This window comes from Henckelia pumila, chromosome 4 (assembly GCF_033568475.1).
Source record: "Henckelia pumila isolate YLH828 chromosome 4, ASM3356847v2, whole genome shotgun sequence".
Lineage (NCBI taxonomy): Eukaryota > Viridiplantae > Streptophyta > Magnoliopsida > Lamiales > Gesneriaceae > Henckelia > Henckelia pumila.
This window is the reverse complement of record NC_133123.1, coordinates 125,867,934-125,895,343: the sequence shown is the minus strand read 5'-3', so window position 1 is coordinate 125,895,343 and position 27,410 is coordinate 125,867,934. Positions and strand designations below refer to the sequence as shown.

General features: G+C 35.2%; 1 protein-coding gene across 1 annotated transcript; it reads left to right on the top strand.

Moving 5' to 3' along the window:
* Window positions 1–15,270: 15,270 nt before the first annotated feature.
* Window positions 15,271–15,645, top strand: LOC140861701 (uncharacterized). Its single transcript, XM_073264718.1, has one exon. It carries the CDS (start codon window positions 15,271–15,273, stop codon window positions 15,643–15,645), a length of 375 nt encoding a protein of 124 aa, XP_073120819.1.
* Window positions 15,646–27,410: the final 11,765 nt, after the last annotated feature.

Sequence of the window (27,410 nt, the reverse complement as noted above, 5' to 3'; positions counted from 1 at the left end):
GTTGGTGTCCATAATCTCGATTCGAGATTGGAGGTAAAAATTTATAATTGTTATTTAATTTTTACACACACAATTTAATCGTAAAGTTTTGATACCCATTATGGAATCGTTCCATATAAAATTTTTAAAACTTCCGCTGCACCGGGTATCAATTCTGATTGATCTGATCGCCGTTCTCCAACAAATAGAGTGTATCAACTACAGTTCAATTTTAATATCCCTATTAAAAATCTAGATGTAGTGATATGTGTAAAACGATGTTCATTAAAGGTTCTATTAAAGCTATACACTCTCCCGAGCTATATAAACAATTAATAGTGTAGTTCCTAATGATTCTACTCAAAATACCTTCTCCCGAGCAACGATTCTAAGTAAATATAACAACTCAATTTATGGCCAGTAAATTAAGAAGACATTAAATTCTAGAAACACAATTAATCTATAGAAATTCAATGCATTAAAATCAAATATTCATGAATATGTCTCAACCAAGCTACGTCAACCTCTAGACTAGAAAAGTTTAGTTCATGCTCAAATTCAATAAAAACCAAATCATGTTTAATATCTCAATCATAATTCAACAATCAAAAGAAAATAAAAAGAAGTAGCAAAGCCGTAGTCTTTCTTCCGTGTCCGGTTGAAAATCTTCGTCTTCGTTCCAAGCAATCTTCAATTCTTGATCCCAAAAACTCACAAAAGTGCTCTCAAGAATATTGTGTGTATTGACAGCTGATAGATAGCTTAATTACTCAGAAAAATCCCTTAAATATGACCTAACAATCATCCAAACATAATACCAAAAATATCCCCAAAGTTTCCATAAACAGTCGGACTCTTTATTTTCTCACAGACGACGGCGCGGGCGCGCAGGGAACAGGGCGGGCGCGCCTTAGACTCGCAAAACACTCTTCAGAATCTTCTTCAACAGCGCGGGTGCACGGATGGTCAGCGCGGGCGCGCCTTCAGCTCGACTTTTCTGCCTAATTCTTCAATAACAGCGCGGGCGCCCCATCAGTTGGCGCGGGCGCGCCTTGACCTCGATTTTTGCCTTTTTCTTCTCTTTTTCAGCTCTTGATTCTTCCTTTAATTTTCATCTTTTAGGCTTAAATCCTTTAAATACTCATCAAGGTCCATAACTACCTACAAACACAAAAACAACAACAATTTCACGTAATATCTACCAATAAATATCAAAAGTCAAGTAAAACCATATGCAAATTACGTGCACAAAATGCACTTATCAACTGTAAAGGGCGCGCCCGGTCGGTAATTTTTAACCGATCGAGCGCTCTACTTTGGCCACACTCACTGCCTCGGAAAAATAAGGGTGCGCTCGGTCGGTATAATTTGGCCGACCGAGCGCCCAAATTTTCTGAAGCCCACTGTCTCGCAAGGTGAGGGCTGCGCTCGGTCGGCAAATTTCCACCGATCGGGCGCACTTAAAAAAATAATAAATATTATTTTTTTTCTCTTTAACCAAATTTTATCCAAAAAGAATAATTGATCATAAGACCTCGCCTCGCCTCACCGCGCCGAGCTGAGCCGACCGCGTGTGTGTGTTTGTTGCATCGATTATCGTCTTGTTCCTTTACAAAATATCCGGTGCCCTAAGGGCTCAATCTCATAAACCAAATTTGGGTTATTTAAAGAGTCAAACACATTGGAATTGTTCCAATGTGGTACAAACCAAAACAATTTTTTCCTCCAATTTATTCACAAAATTTGAATTTATTCAACACATTGGGACAATCATTTCAAAAGCCTTTCAAGCCCTTTCAAGCCCAATTCACAATTCATTCAACATTTCCAACTCCGCTTCCTTGGAGTCCGAAAAAATACAAACATTAGATAACCCCTGACTCAAACATAGATCCATACCATATCGTATAGCCATTAGCTCTGCTTCTTTAATAGAACCTTGATAACGAATACACCAAGATATCGCTCCTCGAACTCCCCCCGGTCATTCTTCACAACAGCCCCAACAATAAATCTGTTTTTTATTCGGATCCCAACCCATATCTGCATCCAATCTCAAATTCAAATAATCAGGAGGTCTCCAAGAGATAATTTTCCAAATACTCATAAGCCAAATCCACCTTTAATTTCATTCTTTGCCCCACCGCATCATGAGTTATCTTACATACTTCAATCCAGATAGCCCAAGACAAATATAACAAACAACTCAAACTCTTCTTGTTTCACCCTCTTCCATATATAATAGGCGCAATAAAAAAAGACGCATTCTTATGCATTTTCAGATAATCCCAGAATAAATAATTTTTCCAGATATATCAAACTATTGGGCAAAACAGAACAAAATGACTTGTTGAAGCATAATGAAAATTGCACAAGTAACACGTACCATAAGTCGGAACATGATGATTGAGTAGATTCACCGAAGTAAGAATAAATTCCATCACCGCTCTCCACAAAAATATTAAAACTTTAGGCAATAACTGGAGTTTCTAGATTGAAGTCCACCATGAATGAGTCGACTGTTCAGATTGGAAGGGGTTTGGAGCTAAGTTGTTTGCTTCCAAATGATAGTCGCTTTTCACCAAGTATTTTCCATTCTTATTATCCGTCCAAAATCTAATATCTTCCCCACCCCTCCTGTTTAATGAAATGTTTAATACAACTTCTGCTTCATGTATTGGAAAAGCCCGTCGAATATAATTCTCGTCCCAATCGCCCGAGTTTAAAAAGATATTATCCAATTTAATTCCAAAATTCGGAAGATGATTCCAACTGCTTTTTTACTTGTGTAATCCTGGAATCCAAGGATCAGTTTTAGATGAAATATTTTTTTCATCCCTTACTCGTCAGCATAACCCTTTCATAAGAAAGTCAAGACTCCACGACAATGATCGGCAGATACACAATGGATTGTAACCCAACTCTATTGCCATGATGTCTTTGTTTCTAAAATACCTCCCTTTAAAACTCGAGCCATCAAAGAGTTGGGTGATTGAATAATTCTCCAAAATTGTTTAACAAGTAACGATTTGTTGAAAGCAGTCAAGTTACAAAATTATATGTTTTCTCTCCAACTTGATTTTGTATATCCAATTTTAAAAAGATTAAAAAATTAAAATTATATGTTTTCTCAACAAAAAACGTATAGCGCTCTTAGCATAGCATTGGACCTAATGTGATAACATTTAATTACAAATAAATAAGAATGATATTGTTTTAACTTACACAATTTCCTATACTACCATCTTTGACGTCTATGTAGTGACTCTACCCAGATCACCTACTAATAACCTTAATAAGCATGTAATCAAGATAACTTAAGCAATAGATTAAACAACAAAAACTAAATCTGGGATTACAAACCAAATCGACGGTATACAATCGGTGACTAAAACCAAAGGTAATAAACTATTTAAACAACCATATCGAATAACCACTAACAACATTACTGAACTAATGGAAACTCACTGCATCCACAACACCAGCTCTCAACTCTGTCTCGATCCAACAACGTCGCTTAACCTAAGACCAGCCCCGTCGAATAGGGTGTCTAAGAAACAAAACACTGGACGTGAGCGACTACGCTCAATACGATAAACACGAGTATACAAATCTATTATGATGTATGTGTTAGAGTAGGTGCCCATAAGACCAACTTTTGGCAGGACATTATTGACTCTATGTATAAACAATCTTTATTTAATACAATTTATATTATGTATGGCAATATTTATCTCTATACCCATGCAAGTTGCATTGATAAAGACCTTGAATATAATATAGTGCATGAAAGATGAGATATCATTGGATGATAGTCATGAAACACATCTTTATTCCACTGTATATTCTAAACATAGTTCATAGTCGATTAAGCCGCCCAAAATAAGGATAAGGGTCGCTTGAGATTGAGACTATCATCTGTGATGTGAAGTACCATGTTTCATTGGTAATGGACATAGGATGTCCGAAGCATATAGATGGTGACACATAGGATGTGATCATTGAACAACCCTCGTAGGACTTTCCAAGTGGTTATCAGTTTTCGAGTGGATGAAGTCCTGATTATGGTTGTACACCATTAGTCCTTATGACCCGAGACAACACTAGGCTCTGTGTACTAATACTGCACTTTGATCAGTTTAATGGCTCCAGGATAGCACCACAGTGACATGGTTAGGTGTAGCTATGACATACATGAGAGTCAGTGGTTGTAGTCGGAAATTCACCGCACATTTATGAAATGTGGATATACTATATGATATGAGGAAATGATAGTGTATTCAGTCTTTGGCCAGATCATGATATATGTTTTAGGGAAATGGTTTCTCTAGTTGCATATACGATATCACTATGCATTATCCAAGAAGATATAATATAGTTATCGAATCAAAGGCAACTCTCGATATACCAATGATTGCTGATTCGATCAGGATATATGAGATGAATGGAATGTACTGTACGTTAACCATAATCGACTGGTTCTTGCAGGAACTATCAGTGATACCTAGGGAATCATAGGGCGGTGCTACTTAACGCTCTTACCATGATTCGATGGGTTAAATCAGAAATGAGTTCTGACAAAAATGGGGCTAAAAGGTAAGCCCATATAAGGAATATTTCCTGAATCACAAAAGGTTGTGAACCCACAGCTAGCTGTATCCCTGAACCATTGAGGGTTACACAAGTACTGGTTTTCTTGTTTCCGTTGAAATAATAAATTCAAAAAGTTGAATTTATGATAAACAAATTTGACTGGATCGATAGATAAGCTTATAAATGGTTTATAAGAGCTTATAGAAATTTTGAGAGCAATATTAATTAAAAAGGTTTTAATTAATTTTTTCAAGTTGGACTTGGATTTTAAAGGACTCATACAATATATATAAATGCATATATATATAGATATATATATATACGATATACATATATGGATATATATAATATATATTTATGATTGTGGGACCTTATGTTTATAATAATATATTTATATATATATATATAATATATATATATTATATTATTATAAATTAAAAAAAATATTCAATTTCCCTCAATCAATTACTTAAATTGATTGAGGGAAATGATAGTATTAATTCAATGCTCTCAGAAAAAAGCAGAACGAAGGAAAAAGTTTTCTTCTCTGCTCGCAGTTCTTCTCACGACCAGTCTTCTTTTGTTAATTTTTCAATGTTAAAATTCTTTTTCTTTTTAAGTGAAAATTAGAAGAGGAACAGGAAATCCGGTCGTGGACCTGATTCGGAGATTAAAGAAAGAATATAATCCAGTTGATCGTTTGTAGGGATTTACAACAAGAGCTATTTTCGAAATTGTTTCGAAATAGTTGGAGCCATCGTCAATTTTTTAAGATTGATAGGTATAATTTCATATACTCCCTATGAATGTTATTTTTAAACCATACAAGTGTTCAAGATTATTTTGAATGTCAAAATAAAATTTTTTAAACTTTCGCTGCATCTTGGGCACGAGAGATCCGGTATCCCAACAGTGGTATCAGAGCCGGGTTCTCTATATCGTATGGTTTATTTTATGTTGAGTAATTTTAATTTCTAACCATATAAGAATATTCACAAAATCGCATCACATTAGTATTATTATTTTTCAAATTATATATATATATATATACATATATATATGCGATATATATGGATATATAATATATATATATATATGGGTAAATGATTTAAAAATTCCTACCAACCCTTCAAACTTTATCTTAACTCCCTAACCACAATTTTCTTTATTTCAACTCCCTAGTGGTCCCCATTTTTGAATTAAATATTATTTAATAACTAATCCTTTGTACGTGGCATTGTTAACCTATCGAACCAGTCCCGACCATGCAAGACTATCAGTTACGCAAGGTTTCCAGCCGATATACTCCGAATTAGGGTCCAACATGCTTCCGTAAGATGAATTAAATTTAAATACCTTTTTGACCAAAATATCGTCGGGTCATACCTGTCGAGTTTTACGAAGTGCTCCTCACACTCCAACCACGCAGTCGCAACAGATGGTTTCTGCACAAGCTCCTTCAACGACACCCAGCACAGCCTTAATTTGTTTTCTACCTTAAGGCGTATGATATATAAATTTAATTATAAAACATGAGCATGAAAGAACAAGAGGCTTCAAAGAAATTATTCAGACATAATATTATTACATAAATCAACTCCTTTGAAAAGGAGAAGACAACTTGTTTAGCTACTATTTGTTCTTGAAATACATGAAAGAAAAATTAATACAATTGAAATATAAATATTACAACAATTTATTTGTAAGAAAACTAAAGGGAATGATTGATATCTTCAGCTTCCTTGAACGCTTGTATTTATAGCAGAGGTTCCACTCGTTTCACCGAGAAACTTCAGGGAATCTTACAGTTGTCTTGTATTTCTTTATGCCATTATTGATGACATCTTTTACTAGTGGAGGAGGCAGCTGTCTTGTACTCTTTATGCCATTATTGATGACATCTTTTACTAGTGGATGAATCACATGTCTGCCACTTTCTTTTGACTTTATTCTCCTCACATGTTTGTTTTATTGTTTTCGGGGCATCTTTTGCTTTTGAAGTAGGCCCCTATGAAAATGCATCTTCAGTGGTCCTTGTCCACCTTTGATTGTCTCGGAAAAATCCTTTCGATCCGTTCGGGGTCTAAAGGTTTTTCCAAATTCTGGCTCCTTTTCATATGGGCATTCTGAGTAGATATTCTCTGACCATCGTCCAATATGAGCCATGTTACAAAATTTTCGGCGAGCTTCTTTACTCCCCGGCAGCTTGTTGTTCGACAAAAGATTTCTTTTTTTTTTTCAAAGAGTTCTTCCGCAAAGGCTGTAGTTTTCTCTGTCATTGTGTTTAACAGAAAAGATCCATTCACAGAATTCTGATAAAATTTAAATGGAAACTTGACTTTGTCCATCTCACTAAGACAGAACCAAATACCCCATGCCCTTCTGGTTATGATATCATTTTCCTCGAAAGTGGACGCTAAGGGTATTTCTTCAGTTTTAGGATCCTTGATAAATTTGTGACTATTTATATCAGGTCTCCTTAGCTTGATGAAATGACAGGGTTCGTGTGATCCTTTCACTGTTGGTTCCGGAGCTGCACTGAAAAAGTATAACTCAAGCACATCTCCTCTGGACAAATGGTCGTTATTTGCCCATGTTTCTTGGACTGCTTCCTGAATCCATTTTGGTAACTATGATATCTCCGAGAAGCTTGGTGACATTGTATAAACTGAGGCCAAGGATCCAAATTCATACCAGAGCTTTACATCCTTAGGATTGACATTGTTTTTTTAGCCAAACCCTTGGATATATTCCTGCCACATCAACCCTACAAGTGTTAGGGTTAATTTCACTTCTTGTACTTAATTTCTCCCACCTTTGTTGATAAACTTGAAATGAAGAAATAATAGTTGGGTTAGTATAGATCTTAGATTTGCCCTTGTCAGTGTTGGGCCTAAGATTGATCTCTTTCTCTTTTACCCCAGAGGCGGAGGGTTGACTTGATGAGGAATCTTCATAAATTGTTGCTTCATCTAGATCATCAAAATCTGATGATAGATTAGCACTTGTTTCTTGAGTTTTAGCTTCCTCAACATCTTGTTTCCCAATCGGTGGTTGTATTTCTTGTTTTTGTAAAACCAATGGTTTTATCATATCTTGTTTATGAGAAACCAGTGGTTTCTCTATAGCCTTCACAATTGTCCCTTGAATAGCAGCCCATAGTTGTGTTTGAGCTTGCATACATCCTATAATTCGATTAGATACTTTGATCCGATCAGCTTGTTGTAACCTACCGGCCATTTCAGCATTAATGGCTAACTGGTTGAACTCGGTTTGAAGCAACCCAAGGTGTTCTCTGAGATGCCTCTGCATTTTCATGATGGAATCCACGTCACTGCCTTCCATCTCTTGTTAAGAAATTTGCAAGAATATTTTCATGAGATTTAATAATAACAATATCAAAAATATAATTTTGACATAATGCTTGTCATCTTAATAAACTAGCTTTCTCAGGTTTAGATTCAATTTTATTTCTTAAGAAAGCTTTTACCTGGGTGTTATCAACCTTCAGAGTGAATTTTTTAGCAAGTAAAAATAATGGCCATTTTTCAAAATCCCTTTTAACTGCATAAAATTTCTTTTCGTTGATATGCCATCTGATGGCCTCTGATTCTGAAAAAAGACCGCTACAGTATCTGCATGGTATTTCCCTATCTGGAGTGATCTTGGTAAGGACTGCTGCCCACCAATCGTCACTGGCATCCGTAAATAATACCAGATCATCTTCATCTAAGGGTATAGCCATTTTTGGGAGATTCTTACATATCTCTTTTAAGTGGTTTACCCCTTTTGTATGATCATCGGTCCATATAAACCTAGCATCTTTTTTTAACAAAGGACTGAACACCTTTCTGTACATTGCTAGGTTGTTAATGAACATCCCTGCAAAATTAACTACTCCAAGGAAACTCTGGAGTTGTTTTACGTCTTTGAGTTTATCTGGAAAATTCTTTACATTTTCCACAATATGGGGTTGCAGAATTATTCCAGTTTCATCAATCTCAATACCAAGGAATTCAATTTTCCTTGTTGCTATGACTGCTTTCTTTTCAGATAAGACCAGTCCTTCTTGTTTACAAATTTTAGAGAAAATCTCTAAGTGTTTAACATGTTCGTCTATATTTTTTGATGCTATCAGGATATCATCAATATAAACAAACATAAAGTTGAAATAATCTTTAAAAAGGTTATCCATCTTTCTTTGAAATATCTGGGGTGCATTAGCCAATCCCATAGGCATAACTTCCCAAATATAGTGTCCTTGTGAAGTGGAGAAGGCTGTGAATTTCTTACTGCCTTCTTCCATTCGAATCTGGTAAAATCCAAACTTACAATCAAATTTTGAGAACACTCTAGCATTTCGTACAAAGCTAATTAGGTGTTCTCTACTTGGTATGAAGTACCCATCAAACTCCAGGATTTTATTAATACCTTGGTAGTTAATAACTAGCCTGGGTTTCCCTCTTTTTATTTCACCATGATTTCTAACCAGAAAACCTGGGCTGCTATATGGTGAAACTTCTTCTTTGATTAAACCAAGGTCCAAATGTTCCTTGATAATCATTCTCATATCCTTTTGATCTGTTATGTTCATCGGGATAGGCTTATATCTGACGAATTCATATCTTTGCCTTTCTTCAGAGTAAGACTGGCTTTGAGTTGATTTCTATCCCACCATGCTAAAGGATGCTCGTTGTAACTTTCTTTGAGTCTTTTTTTGACATCTTCAAGGGATACCTTATTTTCTAACTCTATATCTCTGTGATTTAAAGTTACCTTGAGAAGCTCCATATCCTCTGTTTGGAGTTCTTGTTCTGTTGTTATTTTCAACATGGTTTCTCCAAACCTTCTTGGATCTTTCATTTTCGGGTGAAAAAGTTGTCCTTTATCACCACGCTGGCTGCGAAATATTATCGGCAACTGTCGATAAAAAGCAACCTTGAGTCTTTGAACTATAATTTTATGATCACAAATTATAGTGAACATAAGTTTTCTTGACTCATTGTCTTGTGTGTACTTCTTAAACATTTGCAAAAAGTTATTTCCTAACAGGATATCAGCTCCTGTATCATGGAAATAGATTGGTGGTGTTTTTACCTTGTACCAAGGTGTTTGACCTGCACCTCGCATAAGGATCTCTGCTTGTTTTATTCCTTTGCAAAAAATTAAAATTCTTCGAGAGAAATCTCGTTCAGCAATTTTTGGCAATTCTTCTTCACATTCTTCAGGGAAGACTCCTCTTTTTGCTGTACAAATTCCTGCTCCCGAGTCAATATAAGCTGCAAAGTACTCAGCCTTATATTGTTCATACAACATCCCTATCGGAATGTATATGGAGAAAAGACTTGTTGTCATTTTTTAAAGGGATTACTAAATGGCCCCGCCATTTTTAACAAACCGTGTTGTAATTCAGTAATCTGATTAAGACTATTTACCTTTAGTTTTTTTAAGGCCTCAGAAGGTAGAGTATGGTTACACCTTTTTACTTCTTCAATGCGTTTTAGTAAATCATGTTCATGACTTACTAATTTCAGCAGTTGCTTCTTCCTCTGTTTGTGAACAGAGTTTTTGAATCTGATTAAGGGATTGTCTCTTATCCAATTCTCTTGGTTTTCCATTTTGTAGAATTCTTATTGAATCCTCCAAGTATTTTATTTTTCCATGAGCTCTATTCCCTTTTCAAGGCGTTTCCATGATTTATGGTCCTCCAGAAATTCTAGACCAAGAATGAGCTGATCCATTTCTTTTCCTGGAATTCCCTAGATTTGAACTTCCAATTCTCCAATATTTATCACTCCTTGGTAAGTTTCTTTTTCCTGTTGTTCCAAATAGTAAATCGAGTTACAAGGAAACTGGTTCCGATAACTTGTAATTTTGAATACTATTTTCACTTCTTTCCATCCTTCTGGAGATCTAAGTTTTTCTATTATAGAAAACTCTTTTTCTTCTGGTGAAATTTCTTGAATAGGAGATTTGTCGCATCTCTTGCTTGTCATTCTGTCTCCTTGGAAAGATAACCTTCAGGGTTCTATTTTAAGGTCTCTGTATAGAACCGGTCTATCTTGAATTTGAATGTCTGTTTCTTGAATTAAAGGAAACTCGATTCTTTTCGGGTATATTGCTTGAGCAACTTTCCCAAAGATCTCTGGAATTTCAATGAACTCATTTCTAATAAATAATTCAGAATGGTGAGTATTAAAAAGAGCATATCAAATTTGATATATAATAGAATATGGCCGATTACCTTCCTTCATTAGTCTTTTTTTTCTTGAAGTTTTGATGCAACGTCAAGGCTCGACTAAAATCTCTATCAGCTAAATTGTAGGCTATTCTTGGATAAATAACTCCTACAATTTTTCCTGCACACAAATTTCCCGAGATAGTTCCTAGAACCACATCTTGTATATTCCCCATTATTTTATCGTAGACTACAATATCTATGGGTGAATCTATTCCCTCTTTAAAATTAGCTTTGATCATAATCTGGATTGCTCCAATATGAATCCAAAACATTGTCTTTGCTACTTCTGCTTTTAATTTCTGTAATTCCTCTCGAATTTCTTCAAAGGGAATTAATTGCATCTCAATTTGATTACTGGTTAATTCCATAGGGATCGTCATTTCCCTTCTGGATACCTTATAAACCAAATTATGTCTTCTTTGTCTTAGCCCTAGGTTTCCTAAGACTCTTTCAACTTGTCCTGCCAAAAATCCTTGGTACTTTTGTAATGTTGGATTTCCTCTCATAATCCTTTGGACCATATTATGAGATATCGTGGTTTGACTAAAGAACCCAGCCAAACTTTCATGTGTTTCATGCCAAAACACTTCCTCTTTACTCTGATTCTGATTCTGATTCATCCTCAGAAACTTCTCGACTAAACAATATCTCTTCTTCGTATATGCTTTCATCTGAGGGGATATCCTCAAATTGATATACTTGTACTAGATCTTGGAAGAAAACCGCATCATCCATATCTGGTGTTGCTTCAAAGAGTTTAACTCCTTTTTTCTCGTTTTTTGGACAATTTGTAGATATATGTCCTCTTGCTCCACATGTTCAGCAGTTGCAATCCTTGAAACTTTCACTTGCTTTTGTATGAGTTCTTCTGAAAGTTCTTCTTGATGGTGTTGTTCCCCTGCTTTGTGATGAGCCTGTTGTTGGGGATGTTCTTGTAGGTCCACTTCTTCTATCCGATCTATAGGATCTGGCCTTTTGTTTGGACCAAAATGTTCTTGATTTCCAAGAACTTTTCATTCTTTTATTATATGGATTATTTCTGAATTTCTTCCTTTTAAATTCCTGTGATCTGTTTCCAATGATCGTTGAAAGATCATTTTCTCTATAACACAAAGGTGTACGCTTATATATACCCCTTATTTTTTTGTAGTTCTTCTGTAATGCTGCCATATGGCACCATTCTGCTAATTTTTCTTTCAAAAAGGAGGCATGTCTTGCCAATGTATCAAGATTACCTGGAACATATTCTTTGATCAACATTTCTCTCCAGGGACTTGGCATTTTTGCGAAAAATAGCTAAATAGCTATATTTTCCCCGAATCCCGAATTCCATCTGTATTTAGTCTATAACATAATGTATTCATCAACTAAACAGATATCATGTAACTCGAGGCTATAAAGAGCTTGAGTATATCTTCTCTTTTTCTCTGTATCTTGATTATTGAAATAATCTACCCCTATGAATTGTGCTTTAAATAGGGTGGCCATTCTTTCTCCAATCTCGCTGAGGGATTCTCCTGCTAAGATTGATTCCTTAGTTTCTGGCATAGTCATCTCCCATGCAATCTTAACAGATCCCATTAGACTCATTTCTAGAATTTTAATGAATCCTTCTTTATTCAGATCTAATGTCCCTGCTATTCTCATAGCTAACGTCCAATCATCTATAAGATCTTCTCTGTTTTTTAAGTCCAAAACATCAAGGTTTAACATAACCCCGTAAGGATGTATTGGATCTAAAATAGTTTTTCCGTAAGGAGTTTGATGGAGTGAGATTTTACTCCTTCTTGATCTGGTTCCTGCTGGATGTGAATTTTCTCCAACCTGAAACTCACTATGCGGTTTTTCTGTTTTAACCACATATCTTGGGGGATTCCCTATGGGTTGTTCACCCTCAGGGGAATTCATTTTTAGATCTACTACTTTGAGATTCGCAAATGAATCCGCAAGATCTTGTAGATCCTCGAGATTTAATCTTTCTAAAGTAGTCATCAGATAGTGTTTTTCTCTGATACTGCTTTTATAAGATTAATCATCATTTCATCATTGGTTAAAGGTTTTTGAACCATTTTGGTTTTACCTTTCTGATGTAACAAAGGTTCGGTACCAAATGAGAGTGGTAATCTTCCTCTTGTATTTCCTTTTCTAGAACCCGAATTGTGTTTTAGATTTATGATTTTATTTTGAAGATCCTTTAGAGTTCCAAGAATTTTTTCTTGTTTCTTAAGGATTTCATCAATTTACCGAGGTATTTCATACAGCTGATTGCTTTAATATTGTACCGTCTTTTGAATTTCTCTAAGATCTCCGGAGAGTTTAGAGGAATCTGGGGTAATCTCTAAAAATTGAGAGTTAGAAATCATTTTTTTTATTTTTTCAAAATTAAGAGCATTAATCACAACCTGTTGTAAGTAATTTATTGTGAATAGATTAACTTGTTTATAGGATTTCATATGAATAAAATCCTCTTGATTCAAACCTTCGTTTGAAGTCATCTTTTGTAGAAATCTTCTCCTCAACAAAGAAAAGCATGAATTAACGAATAATATTACGTCTGAATAATTAACCTAAGGCTTTGATACCATTTTGCGGATAATTCTTTATACTGCAAATGAGCACAAAATCTCCAGATTCAAGCATAAAACCATTAAATTTTAAGCATAAAACCTATAGATTTCAAGCATAGATCAGCATAAATCCAGTACAAGAATTAAACATTAAAATATTCAAGTTTGGTGGTCCTAGGAAGTTATAGTAAAGAATCTTTTGACTAGGGAGTTATAATAAAGTTAGGAAAAGTATTAGGGATTTTAGGACAATTCATTATATATATATATATAATGGTTATATATATATATATTATAATAATATTAAGAGTGTCGGCCATAATGGCCGACACCAATGTATGTTATATATATATTATATAATATATTATATATATAATGGTTATATATATACATATATATATATTATAATAATATATATGTCTTGTAGTTCACAAATTGCTTTTCATGAACTTTAATTTGCAATTGTGAATTGCAGGTTGTCCGAAGTGTTCGGGAACATATGGGCATAGAGACAGGCTGCTCGAAAATGTTTTGGGCAACCTAGTTCATATTTTTTGAAAAATTTTCGAACTCGATGTGTTTTTTATTTTTCTTATAAAATAAATAATTAAAATGTGATTTTAATTATTTATAGTAAAAATGTTTTACAAGAAAATCAATTATTATTGAATTAATTAGAAATTAAATAAAGAAGTTTATTTAATTTGTTAATTCATTTAATAATTGTGGCGGTTAGTGATAAAATTACAAGATACATGAATTGATGGATTATATAATATATGATATTATTATTCCGTGGATGATCGAGAGCCATGACCAATGTGCTAGGTGAATGCTATGATTTATTTATCATTCGGTTTTGTAGTAATGAATTATCATTGTATAATGAGCTTGTTCTATAGCTCGATTCTCACCCCTTGTGATGTATCCCTTTACGTGCCATGAAATTTTAATGTACGACATTAGAATTAGTGGGAGCTCAAAGGCCGGAGATGATGATCAAGTTTGAAGACCGAAGATGTGTAAAATAAATGATACAATGTAATATGATTGCATTGCATACCTGCATTACCTAGGGTACGACCTAGATCCTTGTCTCGGTAAAACAAGGATCAACATAGTTCTCGGTGATCGATCATCCTAAATATTTATTATATATATGTGATATATATGGTAAATCAGTATGTATGTTATACGATAACAAAATTGCATGAATCCGACAAACATACTACAAACATGGCACGTTTTTGAAATTTTCAAAAGATGAGATAAATTTCAAAATTAAAATCCCTTATTTTGAATATGATTCAAAATTTATATCAAGACCGTTAAAGGAAAAATTAAATTGTTTAATGATTCCTGCCTTCCATCAACGGTGGTTGCATGATGAACGCTACCCATGCTCAGGTCTGGCTTATATTATTGGGAAGGCCTGGACATCGAAAAGCTATGACTTCCACTGACATATGTGATGTGAGTTAGGTCGAACTCCCATAACTTCGGCTCATATTATTGGGGGATCTTATGGGACCGTCCACTGTAACTCGACATTGATGGGTCAGTTTAACATGAAATTTATATGAGGCGTCATATTATTGGGCTCATATATAATCATGAGGCGAATAACATGAAGATTACATTGGATGTAATTGGAAACTACCTTTGGAAATTGAGATCGGCTGATATTATTCAGGGATCAAAAAATTAGCCAGTTGGACTTCATGTTCTCACTGAGGAAATATGATTTCTCGTTTTTATTAAAAGTGGTAAAAATGTCAAAACAGTGGGAGGGTAATTCATAAAATAAAAGACCATACTTTATGTCTTATTAAATTGATTAAATAACCAGTAACATTTTATCTGTTTCTAATTTTAGTAAAAATTTTGAATATGGCTCATCACAATCCACTATCTGTTATCCTCGATAACAACAAACTTACTGGATCAAATTACTCTGATTGGCTAAGAAACCTAAAAATCGTACTCGCGTCGGAGAATTTAACATATGTACTAACAAAAGCACCTCCAAAAGAGGCAGCTAAAGACATCAGCCCTGATGAGCTAAAGAAGCTTGAGACGTGGTGGGACCATGATCTTAAAGAAAAGTGCTATATGTTGGCTTCAATGTCAAATGAACTACAAAAGCGATTTGAGGAGGCTGTGAATGCTGCTAGCATTCACCTGCACCTACAAGAGTTGTATGGTGCACAAACAAGAGCTAAAAGGTTCACAACTATAAAGACACTCATGACTACACGAATGTGAGAAGGAACTTCGGTTCATGAGCATGGTGTCCGTATGATTGGGTACATTGAGCGGTTGGTAAGCCTAGACATGGTTCTTGTAGTAGCCCGGTTCCATTTTACAAGAATAAGTGATTTTAAACATGTTAGAAAATGACATATAATTTTAAAAGTGTCAAAACATGTTTAAGGAGTCCTTATTTGGTTAAAATAAGTGGAAAATCAAATCTGGAACGTCCGAAAATGGTGGGGTAGGTCCCAGGGGTCCCGGAGGACCAAAACCAGTTCGGAAGCATGAGAAACAGTTCGGAGCAACCGGGAAGATCGGAGCTTCCGATCCGAGATAGGAGCTTCCGATCCGAGAACGGAGCTTTCGATCTCAACCAAAAACAGGAGTCAAGGAGATTGAAACACATGGCTAGATGCAGGAGATCGGAGCTTCCGATCATGTGATCGGATCTTACGATCTCGGCCGTCCAAAACGTGGCAATCATGCACCGATCGGAGCTTCCAATTAGGAGATCGGAGCTTCCGATCGTGGCCTATAAATAGGGGTCCGAATCCCTCATTGTTAAGTGCAATTTTCCCTTTCCTCTCCCGGTAATCGCTCTATTTAAGGGCTTCGGGACTCTTTCTTTAAGAGTTGGAGTAGGAAATAGTTTATTTTATAGCGGACAGTGTCTGCAGTAGCAGCCAGGCGGTGGAGCTCTGGCGAGACGTCTAGGAGTCGTAGCTAGGCTATGCCCAGGCTCTGGGGCATGCGACATTAGCGGGCTGACAATGGACGAAGGTATGGCTTTGGTTCCCTATAGTAAATAGGGAGTAGGCTATAGTTTAATTAAGGCTTTTAGAGCCTAGTAGGTGATGTTTGGAATGCTAGGTAATGCATGGTTATTTATGCTGTAGTGTTGCATGGTAGGCTTGGACCTAGAGGGGGAGCTTCTAGGATCTGCCTTAGTAAGGTACGGAAGTATTATTCGAGATATCCAGATTGAGTATGCATGTATTATGTGTTTGCATGGATTATGTGATTGCATGTTTTATATGCCTTTATATACAGCATGTCATGATTGTATGTTGCATACATGAGCATATTGAGCTTTTACCTTAGAGGTATCCTGTAGTATGGCGCTCACCCTACGAGTTTGTGGATGGTTGGATACGTAAGTCTTGTGTCAGATCACCTTTATGGTTGGACACATGTACTAGTATCAGGTCACCATTATCCACTGGGTATATGAGCCACCTCCTGATGCGACGGCGCATCGTGCTATATACCCTGGGCCTGGTCTATGAGCTTGTTTCTTGACCTGAGAGTCTTGGTACCCAGTTCACTTGCATACATGCACACATAACACCGTATACTCATACTCTCGTACTGAGCATGTTAGGCTCACTTCCGATTATTTTCTGTTGGCTGGATGCCCTATTCCATGGGGCAGATGCAGGTAGTTCTCTAGGAGATAGGGAGGTTAGGTGGTGACCAAGGCTGGATAGTAGGGTTGACCACTAGGTTTTTTCTTACCTGGTATTTGGCTTACTTTAATTCCGCAGTTACTCTGATTAAGATTATTTTATTAATTAATTACATGCTTAATTTTTGATTAGTAGGTGATCACGGTGCGGGTCACTACATTTATGGTATCAGAGCATGCAATAAGATTCTTTGGGACATAGTATTGATTTTGGGTTATCCTTTGTAGGATTACAAGTTGGATTCAATAACGATAGCAGTATCAGGAATTGGAATAGCAGGATGTCTAGGCTTTTCCAAGATCGTCATTGCCAAGGTTGGCAGCAGAAGTTCGTATTATATGGATCCCAGCAGGATGGAGCTGGTAGAGAAGATCCAGTTTTCAACGCCAGGTGCTTCTCCAGGTTGAAAGGAATGTGTGACATGTAGTTATCCATTCTGAGTCGACCAAGGAAGCCACCTCGGAAGACTCTCCTCTAGTAGTTGGAGAGATTGACGGGAAAATCTTGTCTCATCTACCAGATAAGGAACCCAACAATATTGGAAGGATCCGGTAGATTAGCAAGATTTTATTCTTTGAGATCTTGTGAGGTAGATGTTCTGCTGACATGAGTAGCAGACGGAAAACTTCACGTTCAAGATCAGTAGACGGAATGAAAGACTTTCGCATGAATTTAAATACTGTATTTGGTTGTAAACAATATTTCAGTTGTAATCAGATTTATTAAAGATTTCAGTATTTGATGTACTCAGTTATTGTTGTATTGTACATCTTTCAGTGTAATCTTTTGTTTAAGTTATATATTACATGGGATTGTAATAAAGATTGTATTAGAACCTAGATTTGTGGTTCAAGTGTTGTAATCTTGAGATTAATTTGGTTATATTGAATAAAATATTGATCATTGTTTAAATGAGTACTTGGGAATTTTGCATGTTTTCAATGAATAGTTCTAGATGTTTTACCTAGAATATTCTATTAAGCCAAGTGTTTTCCAGGGATGATGTGACTCATCAAGACGCATGAATGTTTGTTCTAGACGTATTTTCTTAGAACAGTTGGCTGCTTTGATCCTTTTAGGTTGTTACCTAGTGATGATGGATTTTCATCAGGATGACAGATTAACTAATACCAAGAGTTGTGGATTGTGACCAGTACTAGACATGAGGGGGCGCCACCCTTAGTCGGTTATTCCTCTGGAAGTTTCTATACTTCGGAGATTTTTTGGAGGCCTTGGTGCTCCAGGGACTATATAGGGAAGGCTACTCAGTTTGGAAATTTGGCAACAGTCACAACAGGGTATGACTTTGGATAGGACAGATACCAGGTGTGGTATCAAGGTTTAGTTATCGTTTATTTGAGATAAAGATGTTCCGTTGTCAGAACAGTCTTGGAATGGATTTTTCCTTGACAAGTAATTGTTCTGAGTAGATAAGTTTTTGATCTTGATTTGTGATATCGGGATTTAATCCAGGAGATTAGTTGAATTGATATTCAACAGGATTTAATTATCAGATGCTTGCAGACTCGGGATTTGAGTTGTGCCTCTACAGAGAATTTTCCTTGACCAATGATTTTGGTCCAGAAAGGAATGATTGCATAATATCAGAGACTCAGGGATGAGTTATGCCAGGGTGCTCTTGACTGTCGGGTTCCGAGATGGTATAGTAAGTGCGACCTTATGCCGGTGTACTCTGGAAGGATTCTTTTGTTCCAGTTTGGCATTATAGAAAGACTTACCTCAGTCTCGTTGTTTGTATAGTCATAGCAATAGGTATAATTATCAGGAGAATAATCAGGATTTATTTGAGTCTTCTGGAGTTATACTTGGTACTGGATTAGTTCCAAGGGATTTGAGTTATCGTCTGACTTCATCAGAGATACAGACTTTCGTTTTCGTGGACAGAATAGTCTTGGAAATGATTCCTTGTCAAATGAATATTCTGGACGGGTAGTTCTCGCACGTGATACTGGGGGAGAACCAGGAGGTTTTACTAGTATTGTCTGATTCTATCAGAGGTATTTTAGTGATCAGGATCTTGATTACGAGATGAACAGGAAATTCTAAGTGATGAGTTTACTTAGGTAAATTTTCCTGTAAGAATTGGAATTCGATCGATGGATTGTCAAGCAAAGAAGAATTTTATCAGGGCACTGTGATGACTTATACTAGGAGACGTGAACTGTGATCAACGATAGACATGGGAGAGTATATTTCCATTGATATTCTGGAAGTCTTTCGTACTTCAGAAAAGGATGGAAAATTTACTCAGTCTAGAGATCATTGCAACAGTTACGTTAGAAATATAGTTTGGTGTCAGTTTGATAACCTTGAAAAGACAGATGTCATGAGCCTGCTAAGTTACAGCATGGATTCATCAGTATGAGAATTCACTTGGTTAGTGAAAACTGAGCACTTAGGTGTTCATGTATGTTTTGAAATGGTCAGTTAAATTGGTGCAAGTTTGGTGCCAATGACTATTTGCAACTATTTGTCTGAGGTAGATACAGATGTTATAACCCCGTGACGGAGGAGCTAAATATTCTTTTGCATAAAGAACGATTGGAATTTATTCAATTTTTGGTTGACTGATAAGATGAGTATAGTACTCAGATATTCAGTTCTCAGGAATGATTTGAAGTAATTCTCGAACTTCAGTGACATAAATTGATCTAGCAAGCATTTGAATTTTAATGGATACTAACAGAATAGCATCAAGTTTTTAGACATGGAAAAAGGATAGCAGCTGAGATCTAAGGTTATCAGATTCAGCAGGATTGTTATCACCAATTTTTTCGGGATGTCTATTGGATGCGTTAGGTCATTTATAAGTCTGATTCAATGAGATTGAATCAAGGGTTAGCTAGATTGTTTTGGTTTAAGGATTTGCCATAGAATGATGAAACAATTTTGTTCATCTAATAAAGTAAGTTAGAATTCAGCAAGAAATTGTTATCCGTGGCAGGATAATCAGTATTCTCATTTTCAGATGTTATCTCAAGTTATGAGATAGATGTCATTATATTAGTACTAGATATTGTACTAATCAACTTTTGAGTCAAAAATAATATTTGTATTGATATTTCCAAGAAGAGAACCTGAGGAATTCAAGAAATCAAGAATTGTGGACAACGACATTGTCACAGGTGTTATGACAAGTGTTAGTCATAAAGTATGAGCATCCTTTCGGTGTACAAAGATTTGCATATGATGTTCTTTCTGGTGGAAAGGAATGAAAAGGAGTGTATATCTTTATGTTTCTAGATGTTTGGTGTGTCAGCAGGTCAAGGTAGAGCACCGACGACCTGGAGGATTGCTTCACAGTTTATTCATTCCTGAGTGGAAATGGGAGTTGATCATGATGGACTTCGTGACCCATTTACCGGTGAGCTCGAGGAATTGTGATGCTATCTGGGTTGTGGTGGACCGACTCACCAAGTCAACACATTTCATTCCTTATAATCGAGACTACAGTTTTGATAGGATGTCACGGTTGTACATCCAGGAAATTGTTCGATTGCATGGAGTGCCTATGAGCATAGTCAGCGATCGAGATCCAAGGTTTACTTCTAGGTTTTGGGGGAGTCCTCAGCGCGCTATGGGTACTACTCCTAGCTTGAGTACAGCATGTCACCCAGAGACTGATGGGCAGTCAGAGCGCACGATCCGTACTCTTGAAAACATGTTGCAAGCATGTTCTATGGATTTTGGTCCAGCGTGGCAAGATCAGTTGTCATTGATTGAGTTCGCGTACAACAACAGTTACCATCGCAGTTTTGGGATGGCTCCGTTTGAGGCGTTGTACGGGCGACGGTGTCGTACTCCACTATTCTGGGAAGAAGTGGGGGAGCGACAGGTTAAGGGACCAGAGTGTGGGGACCTCGGGTTGCTAATCTTGTTTTAGGACAACTAATGATTAATTAAACAATTAATCAAACAATTAAAGAATAATACATCAAGAGCAGAAAAAATTTTTTTTAAAAAAATCCCGAGCCTCGCTTGATCGGTTAAAATCATCCGATCGAGCGAGCATCAAAACAAAAGTCTCGGGTCTGTACATATATTGGCCTCGCTCGATTGGTCAAAAGCAGCTGATCGAGCGAGCAAGAAAAATCATCTTTTCTGCCCAACAAAGCAAGCCTCGCTCGATCGGTGATAATCACCCGATCGAGCGAGCTATCTTCTTCAGAAAATTGCAGAATTCTGTTTGCTGATCTATTGCTGTCAAAACTTTAATACAAGGTATACATCATCCAAATCAATTCTAAGCATGTTATAAAATCTGAGAACATGCCTACATTCATATACCCAGTTCCTATTATCAACTCATATAATTTAATACATCCAATGAATAGCATAAAAGACATAAATCAACAAGCTACACTAACTCTCAATAGTGAGCTTCTAAACAAGATTTCAATGTCAAGTTCAATGCTATTTACTACCATTCTTCAACTTAACCCGAGTCCACACTTGCTATATCTCTCTCCCGAGCTATCAATGTTCTCTCAACCAAGCTCCTGCCCCACTTGTTGCAATGCACACATACAAAACAAAGCAACAGCCGGATAAACTCCGGTGAGAAATCATTCTCAGTATAATCGACATATAAATGCGTTAAATAAATTCATATCAACTCTAAACATATCAACTCAAGAATAGAGTAAAAATAACGCATAAATCGACTCTACTTCAAATCAAAATTTAAATTTATATAGCGCGCTTATCTCAAGAATTGATTCTTATCACTTCATTGCCATCAAGATTCGTAAACGATCTTGACATGGATATCCATCTAACGAGTTCGTAAACGACTCGCAAATAAGGTTAACCGCAACCTTGGCATAGAATCAACTCAATATACAATCATATCAAAAGCAACAAAGATCCACTACCTGTGATGGATCGACAATAACATAAGTTCTACCTCAAGAACAAGTACTTAAACAAGTATGTGATTTGTTCGGGATAACTCAAGAATAGTCATTCTTGAGTTTCAAAGTCCCTGACTCGCGATGTCGTCATTATACCTTTCATTCTTGAGTTGACAATGTTCCACATCTGAATAGGAAGTACAACAACAACGCCTACAAGAATCTGATCATTCAAACATCAATCATCTTCACTCACATTCGCTTCCATCTTGATCACTTCTTCTTCGGTTTCAAGTTGAGGTTCTTGAGTCAATAGTCTCCTATTAAACTTTGAAACATATCATCAAAAACATGCAAATCAAACCTCATTCTATTCAATCATTTCAGAATTGAATCAAACTCATCAATATAGATTCAATCAACATCATTTCAAACTTCAACTTTTTCTTATTCGATATAACTTGGAGTCTTGCATCGTTCATCTTTCAAACGTGACTGAAATTGAGAAATAAAAATGCTATATCATCGCTAACATTTCACTCACATCTCAATTCAATCTTTGGTTATCAAAACTAATCCTAAAACATCAACCGGTATTGTAGCGATTGAAAATCAGGAACCGACTCGGTACCGAATTCATTTCTAATCAATTCAATCATTCGTATCACTTATATTAGCTGAATTCATCATTCAATTCATCATATCATCAACTAAATATATCAAATGTAAGCTGGACATCATAACAAGTTCATTCCTTAGTTCATTTTCAATCCAGCTTTGATATATAACGGCATACGAATTCAAGAACACAAACATCAAGTAATAATCTGATCTCTGCCAAATTTCGTTCTTCAAAACATGCCAAGATAAAAAATACTTACATCAAATCGAAGCCCTCGTTTCAAGGATTCCAGAACATCTTTCGGAATTGAAATCGGACGAGCGAAACAAAAGTTATCGACGTTTGAAAATCGAAAAGCAAAGGAAATGGAAGAGGGTTCGAGCTCCTCTGTTCTCATTTCTGAATCTGATATTGACATACACGTATCAAGGCTGAGTAAGCTTCAGAAAATCGGATATTTATTGAATATTTGCAATTTAGTCCCTCAAGTTTTCATTAATTGCAATTCAGTCATCGGCCTTCTTTTTAATTTAATTTCAATCCAAAATAATTTAAGAATATTAGAATTAAAATCGAAACTCTAAATATTCCCAAATTAAATATACTTGGATTAAAATAAATTAAATTCGGATTAATTAAATAATTCCGACCATTTGCACTTTAGCCCTTGCAACTTTGATATTTTCAAATCAGTCCCTGATCGGGTTGTATCTTCAAAATTAATCTTCGTTAATTTCCGAAACATGGAATTTAATCTTAAATCCCATAAATATTCAAATCGAATATTTATTCTTTTAATTTAAGAATTCTCGGAATTTAATTCTCAAAATTCGTAAATTCTCAAATTAAATATTTTCGGCTCGAAAATTAAATCTGTCATTTCCATAACTTCTCAAATCAATATTAGCCCTTAATATGGAATTTAATTCTCAAATTCCATAATTAATAATTTAATATTTTCGGGCCTTACAATTTCTCCCCTCTAAGAAATGATTTCATCCTCGAAATCGTATTCATCCGAAATATCAAATCTAATTGACTGAATGATTATCTGAAGTGATTCTCACTTCAATCATCCAACTCTGCATTTCATATCTCACTTCATCTTTCAATCTCATGTCAGATTATTACTTCGAATCTGCTTCTATTCTCTTGTATTCGGTATCTATTCAGTTGTACTTTAAGTCATTGAAAAGAATTTATTCTGAGCTGTTTCTTCCTTCAATCAAGGATTTGTCGAATAATCGACTTAACTTAGAATCTCGTCAATATCTATCTCATCTGAATAAAGTACATAAGAAGAATCTATTGATACTTCCTTTACTTAGATACTGAACTTATCAAACAGGAAAATAATACATTCGGTCAATGAAATCATCAATTATGTCTGACAGTTCATTCAGTGAAATTCATCCTTTGTGATGACTTGATTCTTTCTCTATATCATTCTATACAGAGTATAGAACATAAACCAAGTCTACACTGCTATTCAGTTCATCACTTCAAGATTAGTATTCAACTTCATATTCTGAATCTGTAAATTAACTCTGCTCTTTCTCTATTCTGAATTGAATGATGTTTCAAGAATAACTTTTCCACTTAACTAATCAATTTCAGCTTCAATAGTTATATCTATCATTCAATTACTAATTCTGATTCATCTTCTTTGCTTTCATTCCATACAGATTCATATTCATCATCCTTGTGTTCCTCAAATAAAATCTGATCTGCTGTCAACAAATCATGTCTGATCTGATATCATATACTTCAGTAGTATCATTCCAACACAAAGAAATCTAATTTCCTTCATCATATCATCATGACCTTATCTCAAAATCGATTCATTAGTTGTTACAGAAATTATAATTATCAAGTGGCAACATATCAAGACAAGTATTACCGAATCAGGTATCAAAGTTCTGAGAATAGTCTCAATATCCGGAAAATCAACTCAAATAAGCCATCAATCGACAAATGATATAATGTAATCACATATAACCAACTCTCAGAACATCAATCAATCAATCGATGCCACATTTGTCGAATAAATCTAAAGTCTTAATTCTGACAATAGATTTTAATCATTCCTGTAATTCATCATATCTCTATCGTTAGATAGCTGTTATTCACATCTTATACAGTGTATTCTACAAATCTGATTATCGGACTATCTAGTAATCAGAGTATAATATGTTGTATTCTCAGATTTCAACGTATTCAGAGCTGTTGATAATCGATATCATAACAGATAAAATTTCATTCTCGAAATTTAATTCATCTTCTCTGATTAGTCTTCCAATTCAAAGATAACATGTTGTACCTTTACCTCAAAAAGTATTCAAATTCTTTGGATTATCTGTATTACAAAGTAATAGTAAACCCAATGTTTCAATCTGAAACATTATTTCTTGGCTTACTATTCGTCTTGCAACGAATCTAATCACAATTTAGTGATTTGATCACACAGACGGATTATCGTATCCAGTAATTTCAATCAATCTGTTCATGACTACCACCTGTTTACTTTATATAAACTATTTCATCTTGGTAGTTTCACAAAATATTCTTTCAACTCATGATCTCATACCAATTCTGGAATTTCTAAACTGTCACCGAACTCATCTGGTCAACGATTTTCAACTTCATCAGAAACTCTCTGTACGTTTAACTTCAAAAACGTACTAATTTGGTTACTTATATTTGCTTTATCTTCTGATAAAATAATTATTGGATGAATCCCAAATTCATTGTTGTGCATTTTCTTCATAATCTGATATTTCTTTTCGGAAAGATCAAGCACAATCAGATAATCAATCATAATAGAATTCATTCATTCTGATCTGAGGCTTCAATTCATATCTTCATCTGGCATTCTTTACTGAATTCTCATCGCTTCAGTTTATTTTCTGTGTTTCTTTCATCTTATAAACAGTTCTGGATCGCTTCCAATCAAAAATCATTCTGATTGGTCACATTCATCTGAATAGTCAAACCAGAATACACAGAAATCTAAAATCAATTCATCGGATGTCTAGTCCATTCCTCATTTCTATCTCTAAGTACAGACAATTCATATCATCTAATCCCAAAAATTCAGGAATCAAATTCAAATTCTTCTATCAGTTACGAGCCAACAATCCTAAAATACGCTGAAATATCATCAAAGGATCAAGAATTCTCAAAATCAAAAGAATAAATCAAGATTGAGAAAATCCCTCAATCAAAGTCATCCAAAAATCAAATCATCTGGATAACAAACTCTGCAAAGTGAAAACAACTCACTTACATCGCATAACTCAGAATGAGTGAATCAACACAGGCTCTAAACGAAAGCAATGTGCCATGAGAGCCAATCAATATTCAATCATTCAAGAATTATATCTCCAGTTGATGTAATCGATTCAGCATAATCAAAGAAAAGACTCATCTGTAACTGATTTTCATATCATCCTCTATTTTCTAAACCTCAAAATCACTATTTAGTTCATATTCTCATCACGTCGGTATTTCATCAATTCATCAATTCACTATTGAATTCCAGTTCGCAACTTAATCTAAAGTCAAAAATATTACTGGAACATCTCCGTAATCTCTATTCATTGGCATACTTATCACTGCTGATTTAGATCTTGAACATATCTAATGCATCGAATATACTGATTTCGGAATATTTCTGTAATCAAACATCATATATCAAACCGAAATCACAGAATCTTAATTCGAGATTCTATATCATATCAACTTATTCATATGCACGTTATATTCTTGCTGATCTAATTTTATCGCTTCTTATCATCAATTCTTCTATTCATCTGTATTCGATTATTGCATCATCATCTATTGCACCAAAAATTAAACAGGTTAAAACAACATAAATTTGTTACCTGTACTTTCATTCTCAAGTGCAATTTCATTCTAATTCTCTGTATACTTCTGGAATAGAAATTGTAGTTAAATACGTGTTTTTCTCACACACCGTAGCATCTTTACAATTTCAGTCCTTTTGCTTCATCATTCAACTTCAGTTCTAGTAACCAAGACTATGTCTTTCATAACATGTTTCAGTCATCAGCATTTATTCAGGCATAATCTTCCAATTCAAGCCATAATGAAACAACTAAAACCCAAGCTTTATTATTATCATTTACAATTCAAAGAATCATAATAGGCTTGAAATCTAGCAATGCATGATTTCCTATTCAAAGTACTCTTCTTCTGATTGGTATATTCTTCTTTTCCTCCTCATTTTTATTTGTTGTGGCAAAGAACTTGTTAATTAAAACTTTATTCTAAGCACTTACCAACAAACATATATACCTCTATTTTGTCAGAACTTCTTCGTCAAAATCTATCAGCTAGTTGCTAGGTCTTGAAGTTGGTAGAAAATCAATCTGATATATCATTCATCGGTATCTTCCAGATATCTGAACATCAGTTCTTCAGAACAACTTCTGCCTGCAATACATCTATTCATTCGTTGATATTCTGTTCTGTTCAATCTGGCCATACCATTCTGTTCAGTCTGGCCATACAACTCTGTCAGTCTGGGGTGCTTACATCACCCAAAGAACAATATTCTCTTTGATTCTGGGTTCTTACATCACCAGGGGAAATTCTTAGAATAACATCAATAAGAATTTGAAAATTTACAAATCAGTAAATTAATCAATTCAATTTAAAAAGTAGATCCAGAGTACATGCAATTTATTAAATTATCGAATCAACTATTGCATAATCATGCAATACTATAAATGCATGTAACTCACTCTACCCCGCTCAGCTTCTATCTCAGTCCAAGAAACTTACGCTATGATA

Coding starts and splice junctions, on each gene's coding strand:
- LOC140861701 (XM_073264718.1), top strand. CDS start 15,271: ATGGCTCATCACAATCCACTATCTGTTATCCTCGATAACAACAAACTT.